Source organism: Marmota monax, unplaced genomic scaffold, assembly GCF_021218885.2.
Source record: "Marmota monax isolate L192 unplaced genomic scaffold, Marmota_monax_Labrador192_F-V1.1 WCK01_AAM20220418_F8-fsc00051, whole genome shotgun sequence".
Lineage (NCBI taxonomy): Eukaryota > Metazoa > Chordata > Mammalia > Rodentia > Sciuridae > Marmota > Marmota monax.
Window position 1 is genome coordinate 9764419 of NW_026695202.1, and position 22227 is coordinate 9786645.

The 22227-nt window shown below is 61.6% G+C and overlaps 1 protein-coding gene across 1 annotated transcript; it reads left to right on the forward strand.

The window, feature by feature from the left end:
* The first annotated feature begins 14451 nt into the window (after window positions 1-14451).
* Window positions 14452-22227, forward strand: Cdc42ep1 (CDC42 effector protein 1). Its single transcript, XM_046429444.2, has 3 exons — window positions 14452-14580; window positions 18575-19282; window positions 20691-22227. The coding sequence occupies exons 2-3, from the start codon at window positions 18820-18822 to the stop codon at window positions 21347-21349; spliced, it is 1122 nt and encodes a 373-aa protein (XP_046285400.1). The 5' UTR covers window positions 14452-14580; window positions 18575-18819; the 3' UTR covers window positions 21350-22227.

A 22227-nucleotide genomic window follows, 5' to 3' on the forward strand; every position in this document is an offset into this window, starting at 1 on the left:
CAGTCTCCTTTTCTGAAAAAGAAGGCAAGAACTCCTTCATCCTGTGACCATGAGTAGGAGAACTGATGTGTCCCGAGCAGGAGCTGTGGCAGGGCCTTGGCCAGAGCCTCCTTCTCACTGCTCCAAGACAGACACACGGTGGCGCCCTCAGCCCATGGGTGCAGCCAGGTCCCAGCCTCGGACGGGGAGGATGGCTTCTGCACACAAGCTCCAGGCCTCTCTGCCCTGGAGGAGCACAGGAGGGACTGTGTCCTGGAGGACCACCGGGAACTCTCCACGCGGGCAGGCGCTGGCTTGGGATTGTGTACTAGGCTGAATAGTGACAGCCTCGGAAAGATATGTCCCCCTGGAGCCTGTGAATGTGATCTTACTTGGAAAACAGGTCTTTGCAGATGTGATTACGATGAGGTCTCAAGATGAGGTCATCCTGGGTTGCCCAGCGGGCCCCAAATCCATTGGCAAGCGTCCTTCTGAGAAGAGGGGACGGACCCAGAGAAAGTCGTGTGGAGACAGGCAGAGGCCGCGTCACTTGGCTGCCACCGCGCGGCCCACCTGGAAGAGGCCCCAGGGGTCCTCCTGAGCCTTCAAGGCAGCACGGCCTCTCCACCCTGACTTCAGACCCCGGACTCCAAAGTGAGAGAGAGGACATTTCTGCCCACGCCGCCGCGCAGTGGGTGCGGTTTGCTGACGCAGGGCAGGACGCTCAGTTCTCTCCTGCTGCGCAGCCTGCTGGCCGCGGTCTCCAACTCCTGACCCCACAGTTCACCCTCCAAACCCCACTTTACCGTGACCGCGGTCCCCGGACACCCAGGCTCTCCCGCTGCTCTGAGCTGCCCTCCTTCCCTCGTGGCCCCCACCCTGGACGACTCCTACACACCCTTCAAAACCCTCCTCCAATATCCCCTGCGGGGTGTGGCTTGTGCTCCTCCATCTCCCTTCGCCTGCTCGCTCGGTGCATGTCACCGTGAGCCCAGCGACATGTCCTCCCCGAGTCCTCATGCCCGGCCTCTCATCCCTAGCTATGCCCTAACTCAGGCCTCCCCGTCTCCCACCAGGACCCCTGGGCCACCTCCGCGCCGGTCTCCCTGCCCCAGCGGGGCCCCTTCAGTCCATCCCACTCCACGGCCCGATGCTCAGCTACGCCTTATCGCCCTCTGCTCCAAAGCCTTCCATGGCTCCCTGTGTCCCTGAGGAGAATGTCCAAAGGAAGGACGGTGCCTTCAAAAGCCCCCTCCACCTCCCACAGCTCTCCTTGCTCACCCATCCCGTGCGACACACCTTCTGGCCCCTGGTGCGGGCAGTGCCGGCCGCGGGTCTGCCCTCTCCCGCCAGCCAGGCCTGTCATGTGTGTCCCCAAGACAGTGCCAGCTTTCAGCAGGGAACAGCCCAGATATCACAGGGCTCCGTGGGCACCAGGTGCGGCTCCAAGCCTCCTATGGGTCACCCTCTGAGTTCTGCCAAGGAGGCCGGGGAGCAGGCGCCCCCCGGTGTCCAGCTCTCTACTGGGAAAAGCAAGGGCCCAGGGCAGCGGAACCATCCAGAAGAGGCCCCAGAGCAGAGCCTGTGCTGATGTCCCCAGGCAGGAGCCGCAGAACCGTGAACCGCCCCCCAACCGCAGAGGGATCGGCCCTTCTTCCCTGGACTCCGCAGCCATCACCCCCATGACCCCGTGGTCTCCCTACAGGAAGCTCCTGGAAAGCCGCTGCCCTCGGCGGGTGCCAGCAGCACACAGAGGGTTGAGCCAGAGTGGAGGGTCTCCAGGGAACTGGGCCTGGGAATTTCTCACCCTCCGCCCAGAAAAGAACGAATCATGCAGATTCCCGGGCTGAGGCTCTGGCCTCCCCACTCTGGCTGCCTCCTCCGCCCCTCCCCCCGGGTTTCTGGGAGGGTACTGGGCTCGCCAGAAAGCGCCCGGGGCTCTCCAGCGGCGCGTTTCCTGATTACAGATGAAACTGGGGCTTAAAGCCGGTGAATCACTGGCAGCCGCCAGCCGGGGCATGCTGGGGAGGCAGGGACCCGGCGGAGAAGCCAGCTGGGCCCTCCTCCCCGACTTGCCTCCCTCCATGGGCCATCGCTGCAGAGGCCAGTGACGCTATCTAGGAAAGGGCCCGGCCCTGGGGACAGACACCTATAAGCAACTCCTGGTAGTCCCCAGTCCCCTTTTTCACCAAGAACCAGGACAGTTCTCAAGCCCGCCCCGTGCCTGGTCTCAAGGACACAGTGACGGACACAGAGATGTCCCCACTTCAGAGGAAGGGAACGGAAGCTCGGGGCCAGGGACTCCCCAAGCCCACCACAGAGTCAGCTCCGCCTCCTCTGAGGGGCCAGCGGGACAGCCACTTCTTGGCCCAAAGGCCACAACCTTGGGAGGCCGAGGAGTGAAACGTGAGGACCCCCAACCCCATCCCAAGACTGCTGGAGGATCTTTACCAAGTGTCCAGGGTCCCCGAGGCAGGGAGGGAAAACCAACCCAGAGCCCCGGGTCCAGGTTCAAATCCCAAAAGGCTGCCTCACAGGCTACAGGGTTAGGACCCTGGACAAGTGTCTCGGCCCCTGTGGGCCTCAGTTTCCCCACCAGCAACTCTAGGTCCTACTACATCCTGTTGTGAGACTGAGGGGGCCCACACTGAGAGGTGAGGGGTGCCTCCACCCACAGCCGCTTCCTCACAAGTGACATTGAAGCCTGCCACACCCCCGTAATCCTGGCAATGCGGAGGCTGAGGCAGGAGGATCACAGGTTGGAGGCCAGCTTTGGCAGCTTAGCGAGACCCTTCTCAAAATGAAAGGGCTGGGCCTGTAGCTTGTTGGTAAGAGCCCCTGGGTTCCATCCCCAGCACCAAAAGAAAAGGGGGGTGGTGGCTTCCCCAGGAGGAAGCATTCAGAGGGAAGGCCTGTTGTCACCAGAGAGGAATGTTCCCCACACCTGCAGGGAGAAGGCTGGCCCATCCTCCCTGTCAGTCCCGCTGGTCACCCCAGACCTGCCCGGCCAGGGTGCAGGAGGGCAGCTGGCCCGGTTCTGTTTTGCTTTATTTTTTTAACCAGAGTCCCAGGGGTTCCTTGGATCAGGCAAGTCTGGGGATCCCTGGGGCTGAGGCTCAGGCTTCTTTGGGGACAGCTGGTGAAACACCTCCCGCCCACCTGTCCCGCGTCCTGGGAAGAGAACCAACTTTCTCTTTTCCTTGGTTAATGATCATGCTTTCAGGGTGGAACAGGGGCCCGGGCACCAGGTGCTTCGCTAAATTGTCAGTTAATTAATCTCACCCGCCAATGGCGGCCGAGGCCGTTACTTTCCCCTCCGTCTCACGGGGGACAGCCGAGGCCACCGGATAATAAGGAGCCCTCGGCCTCACAGCTGGAACTTGGCAAGGCCAGGATGCCCTTCTGCACCACGGCACACCCAGGACGAGCAGAGCAGCCCCAGTGCCCGGGACAAGCACAGAGCCCACGGTCAGCAGGTGGGGGCTGGGAGCTACTGTCTTCTGGGGACTGGAGGCTGCTTCCCCAGACAGAAGTGGGGCCCTGCCCTCCCCCCACCTGCAGGGCGAATCCCAATCTATTAGCTGGCTTCTCACCGAGGCTCCCGAGCCAGGGGAAGCCCAGATCCCAAGGTGACTTCAACCCACTACCCACCACTCCAGCCCCACCCACCTTCCCTTTTCACTGTCTCTGCCTTTCTCCCACCCCACTATGTCACTAGCATTTCTCTGGAAATGCCACACCTTTGGACAGGCTGTTTCCTGAGTCAGGCACACCCTGTCCCTATTTCAGGATTCTATACTGAGGGAAGCCACCTCCAGGAAGCCCTCCCTGACTGCCTCTGAACTCGATATTCCCAGCGAGCCTGCCCAGCAGCCCTCTGCAGCAGGATGGCTTCGTGCACCTCAGGGTCTGTCTCCAGGTCCTCTGAGCTGGGGACCCTGTCCGGGAGCGGACAGGACAGGAGTCACCTACTTCCTTCTGGGTCAGGTGGGGGGAGTGGGGACCGGGTACATCTCTCTCCATCTGGCCTATTTCCGCTGATTGTGACCCTCGGGTCCTCGTTCAATACCTGTTGGGCAATCCCAGGACAGATTGGCTGGGCTGCCTGGCAGGGTGGGCAAGGCCAACCGCTCTGCGGAGACGCCTCTGGCCAGCCATCTCCTGCTGTGTGCCTGGCTTCTGGTGGGGAGGGATTCTGCCAGATGCGAGGGCACACCTCTGCCAGAGCTCCCTGCTGCGGGCCCAGGCCTCTGGACAGCACCCTTTCCTCTGGGGGGCGGGTGGAAATCCCAGTGGGGGGAAGAGGGGGGCCCCCCGCTAACCAAGAGCGGCCACCCACCTCCCACCCACCCCAGGACTGAGAACGGAGGCCGGCGGAGCAGCCTCGCCGCAGCCAGCCAGGAAAGAACCCGAGCTCCTCCTTCCTGGCTCCCCTAAGCCTCCCCCGGGAAGGGGGCCCTGGGGCGGGGCACCGGGGAGGGGGCTGGGGCCAGGGGTGCTTCCTGCAGACTGCAGACATTTGACTCCCCCACGGGCCATTCCCAAGTCCTCTCTCCTCCGCCCTGTGAAGGGGAGGGTGGCCTGCCTGGGTCTGAGCGGGCTGGAGGGCCTGTGGGGCCCTGGGGGCCCCTCCTGAGGAGCTGGACTAGAGGAACTGCCCCAGGCCTGTCCAGGGCACGCCCCGGGGGTCCTGTGATTCTCATAAACAGGAAGTCCCCCCTCCCCTGCGATGGGCCCTGTGTTGTCCAGGCCCTGGGCTCTGGAGGCCGGGCACTCTGGGACTCTTGACCTCTCCGGCTGCGTTTCCTGTTAGCTGGGCCAAAGGAGAAAGGGAGACTGGGGAGGGGGGTGGCGGAGAGGCCTGAGGGAGGACAGGAGCCCAGTGGGCGCGGGGAGATGAAGGCCAGCTCCTCCGGCCCTAGTAGGTGCTCAGTGAAGCATCTGTGGCCTGCGGCGGGTGGAGAGGGGCCTTTAGGGAGGGCAATATGTTGGGGAGGGGAGACCGGGCCACCTGGCCTGGCAGTGCCCTGTGGCCTGGCCCCATGGCTCGGCATCCCTCCCATTGTCCCTGTCTGGCCCCCTGCCCCGCCCGCGGCTGCCTGAGCCAGGCCACTGTCTCAAGGCCCTTTATTTTTAAAATCCCTGCGGTGTTCCTGCCGCAGCCGGCCGAGCAGAGCCAGCCCAGCTCAGCCTGCGGCCTGGGCTCCGGGCCCAGAGGCGCCGGGGGCGGGGCATCCGGCCTCCCCACAGCTGCTGCTGCGATTCTGGGAGGGCTGCTGGGCCAGCTGGCTGCAGGGCAGGGCCAGGGACCCCTGGAATGCACCCCCCCCCTGCCCGCAGGCATTCACCCCGGGTCCTCAGTGAAAGGACAGAGGCCCCTGAGGTGGCAGCTGGGTCGCATGTGGATGCAGCGGAGAGGTCTGTAAAATGAATCTGTCTCCCACGTCCAGTCAGTGACACGTGCCCAGCACCCACTAAGGGAAGGACCTCATGGTGATGAAGAACCAGGCGCGATCCCTGTTCCAGGGCCGAGGGGCTGCAGGGGAGCTGGCAGAGCGGGGCGGGCAGTTCTGGAAAGAGCCCCAGGCCCCAGGCTGGAATTCAAGAGGCCAGTCCAGCCCTGGCTCCATGGCTTCCAGGCTGTGTGGCCTTGGGCTAGTCACCTGGCCTCTCTGAGCTTCAGGCTGCTCCCCCATAACTCGAGACAATAACAGCTACTGCGGGAGCCTGTGGTCCCCACCCTCGTGGAGCTGGGGTGAGATGGTCCCCACTCCCCACAGGGAAGGAGGTGGTGGCCGTCACATAAAAGGCAGCGTGAGGTGGGGCAGGGATGGAGAGGGGAGTTCACTTAGACCCTTGGCCCCAGCTGGTGGGACCTCTGAGCCAGTGACAGGAGCTGAGGAGGAGGGGGCCTTCATCCCCTTCATCACCTGGGGGACGAGTGGAGCGTTCTCGGCAGAAGGAACTGCAGTTGGGGGGACCATGAGAGTCTCGGGGCTGAGCCGTGGAAGGAGCTGTGGTTGTTACTACTGTTGTTATAACTGTCACTTGGCAAAGCCCAGAGGTGGCCGGGTGTCAGACTCCTGCCACAGCCAAGAGCCGGCTACCGTCAGCCGAGTGGGGCTTTTATCCACAGAGGCTGGCGCTGGCCCGACTGGTTCTGCCTTTGATCCTCCCAACAGCTGGGAGCCGTGCCCGCAGGGCTTACTGTGGTCTACCTGATTCACGATGGGGACACTGAGGCAGGCGGGCAGGATGGTGGTGGTGGGTGGCTGAGCTTTGCTGGATCCGTGATGGCAAAGCCGAGTCACACACCCAGCCCTCAGTTCCCGGGGGGATCCATGGGTCCCGTGGTGGTTCCTAGGTCATCTAGCCTTGACTCCCCCCACAAAATCTGCTGCCTCCCCCGGCCTCTCCCAGCACCCGCCAACCCGATGAGCTGTCTCCACACACAGACTCCGCCAGGAGGTGCCACTCACTCCCCGGGCTCCGGCAGAAGAATGTGGCCTGACCCTCCCGTGGGAGCCCTGGCCAGCAGGCCTTGGCAGGAGACAGAGGCTGAGTCAACAGAGGCTGGCAGGGACTCCGGCTGCCCACCACGCGGAGACAGAGGCAGCGGGCTGCCCACTCCCCGGCCTCTCTTCCCAGGAGACCCTCGCTCCTGCTGCTCTGGGCACTGGCCCGTCCAGTTAACCCCTGCAGGCCCAAGGGGGAGTGAATGACCTGCCGAGAGAGAGTCAGCGCCCCTGTGGAAACTTTCTGTGTGACCTCAGGTAGGTCACTGAATGTCTCTGGGCGGGGGTCTTCACCTGTGAGGGCCTCTTCTTACCCTGAGGGTGCTGTCAGAGTCTCTGAGTTTTAATGGCGACTCTGTCCCCTAAGCGCTGTTCATTGAGTCTGGTCAGTCTGGTCTCTGTAAGCTGGGGTGCGAATTCCCAAGTTCCAAGTCAATGGCTGGGCCCTGCTGCCCGGTGCGGATCTGAATCTGAGGAGTGACAGGACAGCAGAGTCCACACAAGGAGCCCGAGCGTCCAGTCATGGCACACACCCAGCCTGCGTTGGCGGGGCCTCCCGTCTCAGATGTCTTCTTTGATGGCAGGAATTATTCTTCCCACTTGAAAGATGAGAAAACTGAGGCAAGGGAGTGGGAGGAGTTTGCTGGAGACCCGGCTGGGACAGGCTGGACAGGCCCACCCTGCGGCAGGGTGAGCGCGCAGGACCCCTGCGCAGCCCCCAGGGTGGAAGGAGGAGTGGGCAGAGGGCGGGGCCAGGTGATTTTTGCTCCATCTCAGGGGGAAATTCTTGGCTGGCAGAGCTGCCCTCTTGGGAAAGTGGTGAGTTCCTGGTCGCCCAGAGCATGTAGGTAAAGGCCATGGTCATCGGCTGCGGGTGCTCAGTCATTCCTGCCCCAGGAGGGGGGTGGGCACACCAGGGGCAGCCTCCTCCACCCTCGGCCCTGCAGAGACCTTGGCCCCTCCCTGCGGCCTCAGAGCCTCTGCCCTCAGGACAGCACCATGGGTGCCACAGACCTGGACCCCAAGGAGTGTGACTACCTCCTCGCCTTGGTCCCTCGTGTCCTCATGGGGACCACAGACTGAGAACAAGGATAGCTGAGTCTGCCCCCAGGAGAGTCCTCGTCCCTGCAAAGCCAGGAGGCGTCAGGAACCAGGAGGCAAGGTGGGGTGGGATGAGCCCAGGAGTTGGGAGTCGGGAGGCCACAGGTTCGATTCCCGCCCTCGTGTGACCAGGCCAGTGCCTGGGCCAGTGCTTTGGCCACTTTGTTTCTGTCTCCACCACACAAAGGAGACAGTGGGCATGAGGGGACTTACCAACCAGCCCAAGTGGACGGGCTTTTGTCACAAGTCAGGAGACAGAGCCCGTGGGCAGGTGAGGGCGAGGGAGGAGGGCACATGAAGCCCCTCGGGCTGAGCTGGGCTGGGGATGGTCAGGGCCGTGGGGCGGGGCTGGCCACGGCCCACGGCCTATCTCTCAGGCCAGGCTGGACCACAGAGAATAGACCATTGTTTCTGCTCCTCAAACGCGTTTCCTGTCCCCCAGCCCCTCCTCTCCCCACCCATCCCCCTCACCCCATCCCCCGCACGTTGAGCACCAAGGTCTCCTGGAGACCCCTCCTCACGTCTCTCCAGGCCCAAAGCAGCCTGGTTCGGCTCTGAAGAACGCAGTCTGGGCACCCAGTTCACACCACGCAGGACAATGGAGTCACCTGGCCCTGACCCCTTCAGTGACAGGCGCCTCAGACCCCCCACTCCCCCCTCTGTACATCCATCTGTCCGTCCTCCTGGGGTGGGGCAGGAGGACCAGGCCCCACATCCTTCCTCGGCCCCCCTGCCCAACGTCTTGTTCTCCAGGAGGAGGCCGGCGCAGGGCTGGGTCCTTCCCCGCCCCCTGTCCCTGCACATCAGCGGCCGGGTCCAGGCGAGCAGCTAGAAGCTCCACCCGAGGACACTCTTCCACCCGCAGCCCTTTCCCAGAGCCTGGAATTCCAGAGGCGTTTCCGGCCCTGACAGCTGTCTCCTGGAGACACGGCTCTCTGTGGCCTCTCAGTCAGGCCCTCCCCAGTCCTTTGCTGCTCCCAAGAACCCTTCACACCCGGGAATGGAGAAATAGCCGGCAGACAGACTGGGACTCATCCGCTGTCACCAGGTCCCCAGGCCACCCTGGGCAGGCCCTGACTCTGAGGTCTCTGCATCACTCAGCCGACACCCCATGGCCACACGCACGCACCAGACACACACACACACACACACACACACACACTGAGTGTGCCCAGTCTGCTCTCAGGCCTCCGGCTGGCCCAGCCTCACCTGCCTCCTCCGGGCAGTCTTCTTGGGAGCACCTCGGCCTGGAGCGGGCACGCAGCGGGCACTCAGGTGAAAGCGACCCTGAGAGTGCGGCACCTTGGCTCTGCTGCAGCTTGCTGTGCAACCTCGCCAAGTCCCCAGGAGCCTGCCGAGGACCCTGAGAATCCCCACCACAGTGACTCCTGGGACTCTGGGGTAGGAGGAGGGAACATGAGAGCTGAGGTCCCATTCCGGAGGGTCTCCGTCTCCTGGCCTCCTCCGAGCACTTCCTGTCCCTGAGGTCACCGCGGTCAGGTGTGGACATGGGAGTGAGGATCCTGAGAGTCAGCAGGGTCTGTGATCCCTGCGCCCAGTGGTCCAGCCCCAGCCGGTGCCACAGAGGATCGCCCCTCCCCGCTAAGCCTGGAGCTCAGCGCCTCTCAGGGCCCCCTCCCCAGCTGACCCCTCCTGGCTCAGGTGGGCCCACCCCGTGTCCACTCTTCCCTGAGGCTGCTGTCCCCACCTCTTAACCCAAGACACAAGGCCCAGCTCCAATGTCACCTCCTCCAGGAAGCCTCTGGGCACCTCCCCTATCAGAGCTTCCGCCACTCTTCTGGCCCTTCATCCCCACCAATAGCCCAGCCTCTGTCCCCACCAGACTCTGACCTCTCGAGGTGGGACTGCATCCCTTACTCCCTGTCCCCTCAGGTCCTTAGCTCAGCAGCCAAATAGTAACACCAGCTGCCCTCCCTCACCACCAAGGACAGGACAGGCAGTAAAATTTATAGCTCACCACAGGTATCCAACTAAGGCCAAGGCCAGGGGGCCACTGTCCAAGGTCACTCCACTAATAACTTGAACTTGGGCTTGTCTGGCTTGGAAATGCATCCTGGGTCCTGGAAGGGAGAGTAGGGGGTGCTGTCCCCTTGGCCCCAATGCCAAGTCTCCCCTAAGCATACGGCACCTCTGAAGAGCTGGTGACGGCACAGACCTTTTGAAGACCCCAATGCTGCCCCTTTTCCTGGGGGTGCACAGGCGTGTCTGGGCCCCTGTGGGAGTCTAGCCAGTGAGTGCCTCTGCAGTGGTCTCAGGAGGAGGACACCTGCCCTTATGGGACTTAGTCCAGGTAGAGACAGGGACCCCTTCATTTCCCAAATGTGCCAGGAGAACAGACACTGGGCCCTGGGCCACAGATGCCCAAGGGGAGGATGGACTGGACACTTCCCTGTCCTGAGGGAACCAGGCCCCTGGGGCTGTGTCACAGGGCTCTGCTGCCCCCCATCAGGCCTGCAGACTGGGGGCCACGCAGTCCTGGGCAGGGTGAGGAGGAGGCAGGACATGGCCCGGGAGGGGGACTTTCCCCTTTGGGTGCCTAGGGATGCCCATGGCTGCTGACTAGAGCCCGGTGAGGTTTGGAGTGATGGCCTTGGGCTCAGTGAGTCAGTGTGGCCAAGTTTACCAGCCGCCATCCCAGCCGTCCCCAGGGAGCAAGTGTCCTTTGAACCTCAAAGTCTGGCTGGGTTTTAGCCAGTTCATACATCTGCTCATTGACCCCATTGATTGATCTGCCTGGCCTCTGTCTCCTGGGTGTCCAGGGGCCCATCCACCTGCAGCTGTAACCACCAGTTCATCCACTAGAACATGGCCCCTCCTATCCATTCACCTACCTGCTCCATCCATCCATTCACCTACCTGCTCCATCCATCCATTCACCTACCTGCTCCATCCATCCATTCACCCGCCCTCTTGCCCATCCGTGGATCCGCTGCCTATATCCACCCAGTTACAGCCACTCCCGCCTCCATGCCACCCTCATCCATCCTCCCTCCACCTGCCCATCTGTGCATTCTTCCCCCTCATCTGTCTACCCAGCCATCCACACAGCCAGCCGGCCATCCATCCACCATGTCCACTCACCCTCTATCCATCCAGCATTCCTCTATCCACTGCCCACAAACATCCACACATCCACCATCTGTCCATCCATCCATCCACCCACCCATCCACGCATCCATCCACCATCCATCCACCCATATATACATCCACCCATACACCTACCCATCCATCCATCCACCCATCCATCCACCCATCCATCCATCCACCCATCCATCTACCCATCCATCCACCCATCTATCTATCCATCTACCCATCCACCCATCCATCAATCACCCATCCATCCATCCATCCATCCACCCATCCACCCACCATCCATCCACCCATCCATCCATCCATCCACCCACCCATCCACCATATATCCACACAGCCATCCATCCATCATCCACTCACCACCCATCCACCAATCCATCCACACAGCCAGCCAGCCAGCCATCCAACATCCACTCACCATCCATCCACCATCCATCCACCCATCCATCCATCCAACCACCCATCCATCCACACAGCCATCCATCCATCCACCATCCATCTACTATCCATCCACCCATCCATTCACCATCCATCCACCATCCATCTACCATCCATCCACCCATCCATTCACCATCCATCCACCCATCCACCATCCATCCACCCATCCACCCATCCATCCATCCATCCATCCACCATCCACCCACCCATCCACCATCCATCCATCCATCCATCCACCCATCTATCCATCCACCCACCATCCATCCACCATCCATCCATCCATCCATCCACCCATCTATCCATCCACCCACCATCCATCCACCCATCTATCCATCCACCCACCATCCATCCACCATCCATCCATCCATCCATCCATCCACCATCCATCCATCCACCCATCCACCATCCAGGTATCGGTCCACTCGTTTCCCTTTCCATCCTGTGATATACTTACATTGACCCACATCCGGCTGCTGCTGAGCCATGTGGCCCTGATGGCCTCGTCTTTCTCACATGCACACGCCTTGCCTACTCATTAGTAGGTCCTCCTGGAGGCCCTCCTTCAAGCTGAGCCTGCCTCCCAGGCATCCCACCTCCCAGCAGCTCCCTTCCCCAGCTGGGAGGCATCTGTTCTGAATCCCGGTTGGTGATAGTGAATCTGCCAGGGTTAACCCTGGCACTCCTGGCACAGCCTCTTAGGAGAAGGAAGGGGCACTGCAGAAGATAGGAGAAAAGAAAGGGGACATGCCCACCCCTGCGTCCTTCTCAGGGACACCAAGACCCTCCCTTTCTCCCATATTCCAGAGACACACTGAGTTGGATCCTTAGGTCAGGAGTGAAGCCAGGAACAGGAAGGTGGCTTACCTGGAGATAGACTTCTACCGGGAAACAGACTGGAATGAGAGATGGGGGGGGGGGCTCTTTCCAACCTCAGTTTACCCTTCTGTAAAATGGAGCAAGGCCTCCTGACACAGATTGCCACATGTGAGCTGGAGTAGACAAAGTACCTGGTGCATAGCAGGGAGATTCTCAGCCACAGGTGCAGGGGTGCAGGGGATAGGGTAAGTGCGGAGCAGGTAACAACCACGTCCATTAGGACTGCTTTCTCGGCCAGCTACCTGGGGCTTGCAACACTCCTGCAAATACTGACAGTGGCTCTGGTACTATGCCCATTTCATAGATGAGAAGCTTGAGATGCAGAGAGACCAGGTGCTCTGCTGGAGGTCAGCCATCAGGCCAGGAATTAAGCTCAGGACCTTTGACATGACATCAACTGCTTACTGTGCCAGGTGTTCCAGGGACCCTCTGACTAGAGTGATGTATCACTTACTGTTCAACCAGGTCACCTTTGAGAGTGAAAACAAGTGCCATTAATAATTACCCTGAGACAACAGGTGTCCCAGGCAAATTGGGAAGCATGGTCTTCCTGCCCAAGTAGAGGCTCCAGACAAGTCACTTCTCTACAAAATGGAAGTGAAGACAGTATTGTCCCCATGGGACTCTCATAAAGGTTCAATGTGATAATGTATATAAGGGGCTAAAAGGCCTGGTATGCCCGGGCACAGTGGCACTCGCCTGTAATCCTAGCAATTTGGGAGGATTGCTAGGCAGGAGGATCGCATGTTCAGGGCCAGTCTCAGCAATTTAGCGAGACCCTGTCTCAAAATATAAAATAAAAAGGGCTGGGGATGTGGCTCAGCCTAGGTTCAATTCTGGGTACCAAAAATATAATAATAATAAAATAAAAGGCCTGGTATGCATTTGGTGCTCAATAAAAGCTGGTCATAACTAATACTATGACAATAGCCATGGTAGTACTGGTCCCTGTCTCCAGCACTGTCCTCCGGTCCCTCTCTGCTCTCACCCAGAGCTTCCAGCCGTACCTCCCTGAGCTGCCTGGCTCGACGTCCTGCTCCTGAGCCCTGACGACTCGTGGCCCACAGGTGACACGGAGCCCTGGCCAGTTCTCTCCTAGGCCTTGACGGTGCCACCACCGCCCTGATCCCTGTCTCTCAGGGGCAGCCGCCTTCCTCCTCACTGCCAATCCTCAGCGCCTCTGAGACTTGGTGCTCTCAGTCCTCCAGGGGACAACACGCTCCTGGGCCTGCCCCAAAGAAAGATGTCCTGGGCCTTGGTCCTGCTGCAACGCCAGGTGCCTCGTCTCTCCATCCGTCTAGCTGCAGAGATAACCCCGACCTTGATGGCCAGAAAGAGGGCTCAGAGCCAGGGGAGGGGGCGCAACCCGCTGGGGACAGTAAAGACCTTGTCTCCCCCACCTGTGAGTCATGGAAGCTCCCATCCCAGCCCCTCCTGCCTGCCCCACGGGCCCAGGGCGCCAGGCCTTTGCTTGTGGTGACTCCAGCTGTGCACGGCCATAGCCCTTCCTCTGCCTTCGGCTCCTTCAAGACTTAACTTCTCCCCTGGGAACCTCGCTGAGCCCCCACCTGCTGCAGGCCGTTGGGGACCTCTCTGATCCAGGACTCCCTGCCTACCCTTAGGGAGCTCACAGACAGAGGGGGAAGGTAGGGGGCACACCGTGAGGCAGGGGTCAGAGATCTACCTCCCCTTCCTGGGGTGAGAGCACTGGGTCCCGGGCACAGCTGCTTCCCCGTGGGGGAGACTCAGTACTTTTCTGAGTCGTGACCTCATTTACCTGTTCAGTAAACTTCCTAGGCGCGCAGAGCAGGGAACATAAAAACACCTGCCACCGACTTTGGCTTTGAAGATCCCAGTTTACAGAGGTGGAAACTGGAAGGGTAGGGAGTTGGCCAGGTAGAAAGGGACCCAAGCTGTCTGGCACCAGGTCCCCTGCTTGACCACCACACTACACCTCTACAAGGGGCCTGCCAGGGGCTCGTGCCGGGTGTGGACATGCCTGTCTTGCTGGCACCTGCATGGCCTGTATGGGGTGGAAGGGTGCCGCACGTTGGGACAAAGAGAGTGGACATCCCCAGTCAAGGTCTAAGGAGGTCTCATTGGCACTCGGATTCTAGCTTCCATCTCCCCAAAGTAAGGCAGGGAGTGGCTGGAGAGTCCAGAGCCCAGCCGGATGCCCCAGGCCTCCCCGGGAGCTTGTGGGGAAGGGTGGGCAGAGGAGAGCCCAGTGGCTTGCCCTGGGCAGCGCCCCTCCCTCCGGGCAAACTACGCATTCCCACCCTCGCCCTGCCCTGCCCCGGGGCGGCGGGCCGGGGCCTGGCCGGGCTCTGGCGGCCGCGGCAGCTTGGACAGTGCCCGGGAGGGGGCGCGGCGCGGCGGGGCGGGCGCAGCGGGCGGGCGGAGGCGCCCACACCCCGCCCCCGCCCCCGGATCCAGCCGCGGAGCCCGCGGCCAGGGCGGCGCAGACCGGCCCAGCGACTCTCCCAGCTGCGCGCCGGGACGCGCTGCTGCGGTCGCCGAGCCGCCCTGGGACCCTCGCCCCGGGGCTCGCCGAGAGGAGGTAGGAGCCGCTGGCCCGCGGGGCCTCGAAGACCCGCCTGGGTCCGCGACGGCCTGGGGACCCTGCACCCTTCTGGGCGCTCGGGGAGGGCGGGGACCGAGCCCGGCCGCGGAAGGCGCGTCCCGTGCCAATGGCAATGCCAAGGCCCTGGTGCTGCGGCGGTGCGGCCGGGACGCTTCGAGTTTTCGGGTGCTTTTGCCCTGTTCCCGGCGGGCGAAGGGGGACAGCGAATGGGAGCGGCGAGAGGCAAAAGGCGCTGCCAGGAGAGGGGCGCGCGGAGGGCCATCTGCGCGCCTCCCGCGCCGGGAGAGGAAAGGGGCGAAACGTGGGGCGTCGGGCCCCTGGGCGCAGGCCAGCGCCGAGAGCGGGAAGTTGTGGGGTCCGGGCAGACGGACGGGCACCCTGCCCCCTCCCCAGCCGCCGCATTCCAAGCTGGAGCAGCGGATGAGGTCATCCCGTCCGGTTCCCCTCCGGCCAAGGCGACCCTGCTCTTCTCCCCTCCCTGTCCCGCAGGGGAAGGTTTTATAGTAAGTCCTTCCCGGATTTCCCATTCCGCCTGCCTCCTGATTGTTTTTGCCCTACTCCAGCCATTCCAGTCCCGCGAAGTTTGAAGCCCATTTTCTAGACTAGGAAACTGAGGCTCAGAGAGGCGCCGAAGCTGGCGGGAAATCACCATCCCGCCGCGGTTTCACTCGCGGCCGGGGCTGATTGGGCTCTATCTTGGGATGGTGGGACCAGAAAAGCGTTTCTCCCTCCCCCTTGGTGGTTCCTCCCTAACGGCCCAGGGTGTTCCCTTCTACCCGGCTTGGAGTGGTCCCCCACAGCTGACCACCGGCAGCTGGCTGTCCCTTTCTAGTCTCCGTCTCCCTATCTTCCACCTCTAAGCTCCTGAACTTTGGGGGGCAGGAGATGCCAGCCCCTCACCCTCCTCAGGCACCAGAGCCTGTTTCCGGGAGCCCCCATTCAAGCCCGGGACACGCAGGCCAGTCTGGCAGTGTTACCCAGTGCGAGGACGCCCTTGGAGAGAGGGCTCCTGCAGGGAACAGTGGCCTTCAGGATGAGACGTGGCGCTGCCTCAGGGAGTGGGGGTAGGGACAGGGTGCAGCCTGTTGGTGACCCCCAGAGTGCTGCTGCCCCCGCCCATTGCCCTCCACTGTCAGACAGTCCCTGGCCTCCTCTGGACCTCTTGTGGCCTGTCCTAGTGTGTGGTCCCTGTCCCCCAGCCCCAAAACTTGTCCTGGTGCTCCTTACTATGTAGTGACCCCTGACCACCTGCCCAGGTCCCCAGTGAAGTCTGCAGGGTGAATATGAGGCCTCTGGGTACACTGAGGCTGCATGGTGACCACTCTCCCCAGGTCACAGGCACTGAATCTGCGGAGCTGAGTCTCCTACCCCCTCACACTTGCCCTCTCTGTGCTGGGCAGCCTGGCAAACCACCGCTCCCCAGCAGTCTTCACCCCAACCTTGGCCATTTCCTGTGGTCAGGAGGCTCCTAGCTAGGCCCAAACACACTATTTTTTTGCTCTGTGACCTGAGGTAAGTCATTCTCCCTTCTGAGCCTCATTTTTTCATCTGCATAATGGGTATGTGGTATTCCTGCGTGGCCGATAGGAGGGACTTCCACCAGGATACCCAGTGTCCTGCTTACTCCAGTACCTGGTGAGGCACACCTGAGGGCCAGCAACGCCTGTGATCAGCATCAAATGCCAAGTGACTGCCACCAAGTGTCCCTAGGATGAAAGATGTTAGCCTAAAGGTGTGAGATTTGAACCCAGGGCCACTCTGCTTCTGGCGTGGCCTTTCCACATCTCCCCCCTCCTTTGGGAGGACCCTGCTGGGGATGCTGTTTCCATTTTCCACCTGGGAAGGTCAGTGCCCTGCGCAGCGCCCTGCCTACCCTCAGAGCAGGGCAGGTCTCTCCGCAGCAGGCAGGTTACATGTAGGAGCACTATTTGGAGATGTTCCAAGGCATTCAGGAAGTGGGACCCTGGCAAGATTGGGAAGGAAGCTGGTCTCCCAGTCAGAATGACCATGGGGTTGAGTGGGGGCAGGAGCCCCTTTTGCTGGGAGAACAGGGGCTGCCCCAGAAGCTGGGAGTCGGGATGGGAGTGAGGTGGGTGTGGCCACAGGGCTGACACTTGCGACTCCGCCACATGACATTTCCCAGGGTGGCCTCTCCCCCACCAGCTAGTTCCTTCCCCCCAAAGACTTCATCCTTAATCTCTGGAGCAGCGAACCTGGCCCCTGCCTCGTACCTGCCACGTGACTTTGGACGGGTCTTTCCCCTTGGGACCCGCCCTCCCTGTAGCGCAGGCCACCCCCCCCACCCCCGCGCAGGCCACCCCCCCCCAGGCTGGCGGGCGGGGCTGGCGGACAGCCGGATGACGTCATGGGCTGGTTGGCCAACTGCAGGGCGCTTCACAACTTCAGCAAACATTCCGCGAGGACTTCTCGGTGCCGGGGGTGCCAGGGCCAGGGATGATTCAGAAGTCCCCCCCAGGGGGAGGAGCCAGGGCTGGGGGAGGGTCAGATGGTGGGAAGGGAATAGAATGTAGTCAGAAAACAAAGCGAGCTTTGTCCTGTGTCCTCTTTGTCTTTTATCTTGTTATTTAACCTATTTTGAATTTCAAATAACATTAGAAGGGCGGTGTTAGGTTTTCACGCTCAGAGGTGGCACAAAGTGGTAGGGGGTGGGCACTTGGGCCTCTGTCTAGGTGTTCTCGCCAAAGATGGTTATCAGCTTTATCTGCTAGGTCCTAAGTTTGTGGAGGTAAGTGACTTGCCCAAGGTCACACTGTGAGGACATTGAGTCCTAGCCTCCCTCTGGGGGGGGGTTGGCCCTTGAGCTTGGAGGTTATCGCTGGGATCTGTGATCAAACTGGTCTTGATTTGGCCCTTGCCACGTGCAGAGCCCGGGCTGGGAGGGAGGAAGAGAGGGAGGCAGGAAAATCCAGGCAGGTGCCCGCCCTCCCCGGAAGTGGGTCTGTGGAAACCAGACTGGCGGGCCCCCTCGGGCCAGCCCAGGGCTTAGGTGAGTCAGAGCCCTGGGTTCAAGTCCCGACTGGCTCTCTGGATGCGACCTGGAGCGGGCTTGGCCTCCGCTGGGCCACGGGAAAGACAGATGTCAGACCAGGATCCTGGCGTCTTCCAGCGGGACTTTCTGTGACCCTCTGGGGAAGGGGCCTCTTCAAAGGGTGCTTAGAGAAGGGGAGCTGGGGAGGATGTCGTGGGGGGGGACCCAGGAAGGGGGGAAGGAATAGCTTTGGGCACCTGCTGAGGGGCACCAAAATTTGTTCCCTGACTCCGAGGCTCCTACATCCGTTTGACGGACTGTCCCATCAAGCCCTTTGCTGGGTCCTGCTCAGAGCCTTCAGGAGGCAGCTGGGAAAAGCCACTCTGACCACAAACCCCTTTTGCAGGAAGCACGGTGAAGGCACAAGTCCTGAGGGACCTCTGGGCGGCTTTTTAGCGCTCCCGAAGCCTGCGAGGGGCCAGGGCCTCCTCCTCCTGACTTCTGGGGGTGGAAGAGATTTTAGCCCCGGAGGAGGTGTCTTGCTCCAGGGCTGGGACATGGGCCCCGCGCACCATTCCCTGCAGTGTAGACGGCTCATGGCCCCTGCCTCAGTTTCCCCCTTTGAATGCCGTGCCTTGCTGGGCACTGTGGTGTGGGTTTAGTGACTGCGGCAGGGCAGGCGCTGGCACCTCCGGCCCTGGGCAGCGGCCACTGTGCCAGCGCACCGGGCAGCCTGTAGCTTGGTGGGATTGGGCCCTGAGCGCCAGCACCCGCGTCAGCGCAGCATTTCAGACTCCTCTGCGTGGACCCCCACGGCGTGTCCCTCCTTTGAGCTCAGCCTTGGGTCAGTGACCTCCATCCGTGTTGTGGGGAGTTGTCGTTTGTTTTCTGGGCCGTTGTTTGGACCCAGGATTTCCTCCTCTGCACCAGGCCTCCCGTCACATTGTCACATCGCATTACTGTCCTCTGTCCTCCTTCCAGGTCTCCACCCCTGAGCAGGAGAGGGACCGCCCACCTTTGAGGCCAGGTCTGTGCCTTCTTTGCTCCTGGACCAAACGGGACTGTCTGCAGCTGCTCCCCCAGGGCTTGGGAGAGTGTGGACTCCCAGGGCCAAGGGCCACCCCCTGCCATCGAGAGGGGGGCTGAGAAGGGGGCCCTGAGCCTAGCCCACCAGCCTCCCCAGCCCCCGGTGGGCATGGACCAGCAGCCCTGAGCTGCCAGAGCCCATGCCTGGCCCCCAGGGGGGCGGAGGAGCCCCCACCATGAGCCTGGGCAAGCTCTCGCCCGTGGGCTGGGTGTCCAGCTCCCAGGGAAAGAGGCGGCTCACTGCAGACATGATCAGCCCCCCGCTCGGGGACTTCCGCCACACCATGCATGTGGGCCGAGGCGGGGACGTCTTCGGTGACACCTCCTTCCTCAGCAACCATGGTGGCAGCTCTGGGGGCACCCACCGCTCACCGCGCAGCTTCCTAGCCAGAAAGCTCCAGCAGGTGCGGAGGGTTGGGGTGCCACCCCGAAGGATGGCATCCCCTCCAGCGCCCTCGCCGGCTCCCCCTGCCATCTCCCCCATCATCAAGAACGCCATCTCCCTGCCCCAGCTCAACCAGGCCACCTACGACAGCCTGGTGGTGGGCAAGCTCAGCTTCGATGGCAGCCCCACGGGCCCCGCAGATGGCCGCTCCAGTTACGGTGAGATCCTGGGTAAACTGCCCCTTCTCTCTCTCTCTCTCTCTTTGGCACCAGGGATTGAACCCAGGGGAGCTTAACCACAGAGCTGCATCTCTAGCCCTTTTAATTTTTTAAATTTTGAGACAGGGTCTCACTGAGTTGCTTAGTGCCTCACTATGTTGCTGAGGCTGGCCTTGAACTTGAGATCCTCCTTCCTCAGCCTCCCAAGTCACTGGGTGCACCACCATTCTTGGCTCTATCTGCCCTTTTCTAATGCAGAGGCCCAGAAGGTTGTTGGCTCTAACCAAGACTTCCAAGTGAGCCCTTTTCCCAGGGTGGGGAGGACTAAGGTGGTGGGAACCGACTTGCCACACACACCCCCCCCACACACACACACACACACTGGTCCAGAGGGAGAAGCACTTTCAGTTCCAACTGCCCCTTGCTTGCTGTGTGACTCTGACAAGCCCTTCTCCCTCTCTGGGCCCTAGTTGGGCCTATCTACCCTTTCTTTCCCCTTTCAACTAAAGCAGCCCCCTACTGTCAAAATGGTGTCGTGGAGAGGCTGAGAACCTGTTTCTGCCTGACTCCTAGGAAGTCCACTGACCTAAGTTCAAGTCCTTGCCCATCTAATGAGTCCCTTGGCAGCATGGCTGGGATTCAGTGAAATCATCCATGTGCCAGGTGAAATGAGAGCTGGCACATAGTAGATGCTCAGGACACTTGAGCCATTAATGTTACTTAAACCAAAATTCCTGTAACTTGATGAATTTGCAAAACTGCTCTCACGGAAGTGCCACGCTGCAAGACCCGCTCACCTGGGAAGCGTGGGCCCCTGCTGCCACCTGGTGGCCATGCCTTGCCCGTGGCTTTGCCTGTTGGTGGGGGTGCTGCTCCGAACCCCACCAAGGACTGGTCCACACGAACCCTCATGCTCAAGTGCTGGAGGCAGGGGCTCCACCAGATGACCTTTGAAGGGCATGTGCCGGTCCTTAAAGCCTGTGAGGTCCATGCAGTCACCCGCGGGCTGCTGGTTCCATCCTGTGTCCACAAACCAGCCTCCTGGTGTGGGTTCACCTGCTGCCGTTTGCCAGTGTCATAGCAGGGTACCTGGGGACCGCGGCTAAGTTCACATTGGGCCCAAGAGTCAGGAGATCGGAGCGCCACCCTTCTGCTGTGGCCTTGGGCAAAACCTTTCTTTCCCCAAACAGCCTGCTTTCTTCCGCGTACTGGGAACAGGGAGCAAGACCATCTTCAGTTCCCAGGATGGCAGGAGACCAAGGGCTCCCCCATATCGGGAAGAGGGGTGAAACAGGACAGAGTGGGGAGTGACTTACTAGAGGCCACACAGCCAGCCAGGGCTCATCCTCCTGGCCCTCCCTCCCCGCGTCCTGCTCCCAGCTCTGACCTGCTTCCATTTCTCCTCTAGGCCTGGACTCCGGATTCTGCACCATCTCCCGTCTGCCCCGCCTGGAAAAGCCCAGCAACCCAGACCCAGACCGAGACAGCTCCTTCCCCACTGAGCCTGAGCTTCGCCGCTCTGACTCCCTCTTGTCCTTCCGCCTTGACCTTGACCTTGGGCCCTCTCTCCTCAGTGAGCTTCTAGGGGTCATGAGCCTCTCCGATTCCCCTGCAGCTGAGACCCCAGGCGCTGCCACAAAGCCCCCAGAACCTGCCACAAAGCCCCCAGAACCTGCCACAAACCCCCCAGAACCTGCCACAAAGCCCCCAGCACCTAACCCCACTGTAAGTCCTCTGTCTCATGGACATTTCCCCAATGGGGTGACTGCTAAGCTGGGCCCAGTGGCTGAAGTGAGGGCCAACCCACTGGGAGAGGGTCCCCGGGGACCTGCCGACATGGCCCTGGGCAGGCGTTGGGGAGCAGGATGGGGGGGCAGCCGCCACTACACCGAAATGGATGCCCGCCGGGAGCTGGTGGAGGTGCTGCCCCAGGCCCGGGGCTCCTGGGAGAGCCTAGAGGAGTGGAGGGCCCCCACGGCGGGCATCAGGGCCCCCGTGCCCAGCACAGTACAGGCCCACACCTTTGCGTTTGCAGATGCTGAGGAGGATGACGAGGTCAAGGTGTGAGTGCAGGTCGAGGGCTTGGGGACCTCATGGAGAGCCGGGGGCAGACCAGCCCCTGGCCTACCAGAGTTGGCTCCTGCCAGACAAGATGGGGGAACCCACGTCCCCCTAAACCCCTGCAGGTCTCTGCAGGGCAGACATGGGAGAGAGGACAGGAGACCCACTCTGTCGTGGGACCTGGGTCCCCAGCGGCCATGCTGAGCTAATAGGCCTCCCTTAGGCCCCACCCCAGCCACGCCCACCAGCTGGGGCCCCCCTCAAGACGTGTGGCCTTGTGCCAGATGAATGCCATGGGGACTGGGGGGGGTCCCACACGGGGCCATGTCTCCTCTCCCAGTGGCACATCTGTCCCCAGAGGGTCCCTGCTGTATTTCCCCAAAAGCCCCATCCCAGGCCACCCCCCCAGCCCTCCCACTTGTCTCAGAGAAAGGTCCTTTGCAACCCCTTGGGAAGCACCCCGCCTTCCTGTGGACCCCAGACCTGCCTTTGGGGCCTGATTAAAAAGGCTTTTTGATAAAAGGTGTCCTGCAAAAAGCTTGGGGACCAGCATTAGGTCCCCTGCAGAGACACCCTCCCCTCCTGGGAATTTGGAAAGCCAAGGTCACCCCTGGGGAGGGCTGTGGGGTGGTGAGTCACGGGCAGGAATGCCCTGAGATAAGGGCCCAGGTGGGAGCCTTATCTGCAGTTTCTGGAACAGCCCCTGCCCCAGGTGCCTGGAACCAGGTCTGTCCCACAGGGCAGCGTGGCATTTGCTCTGGCGATAAGCAGGGAGGGAGGCAGCGTCCAGTGCTAGCGTCTGAGAGCAGTCCCAGGTCCCCTGCCACCCCCACCTGGGAGACGCAGGAGTATTAAAACACGGGAGTGCCCCCCACAGGCTCCAG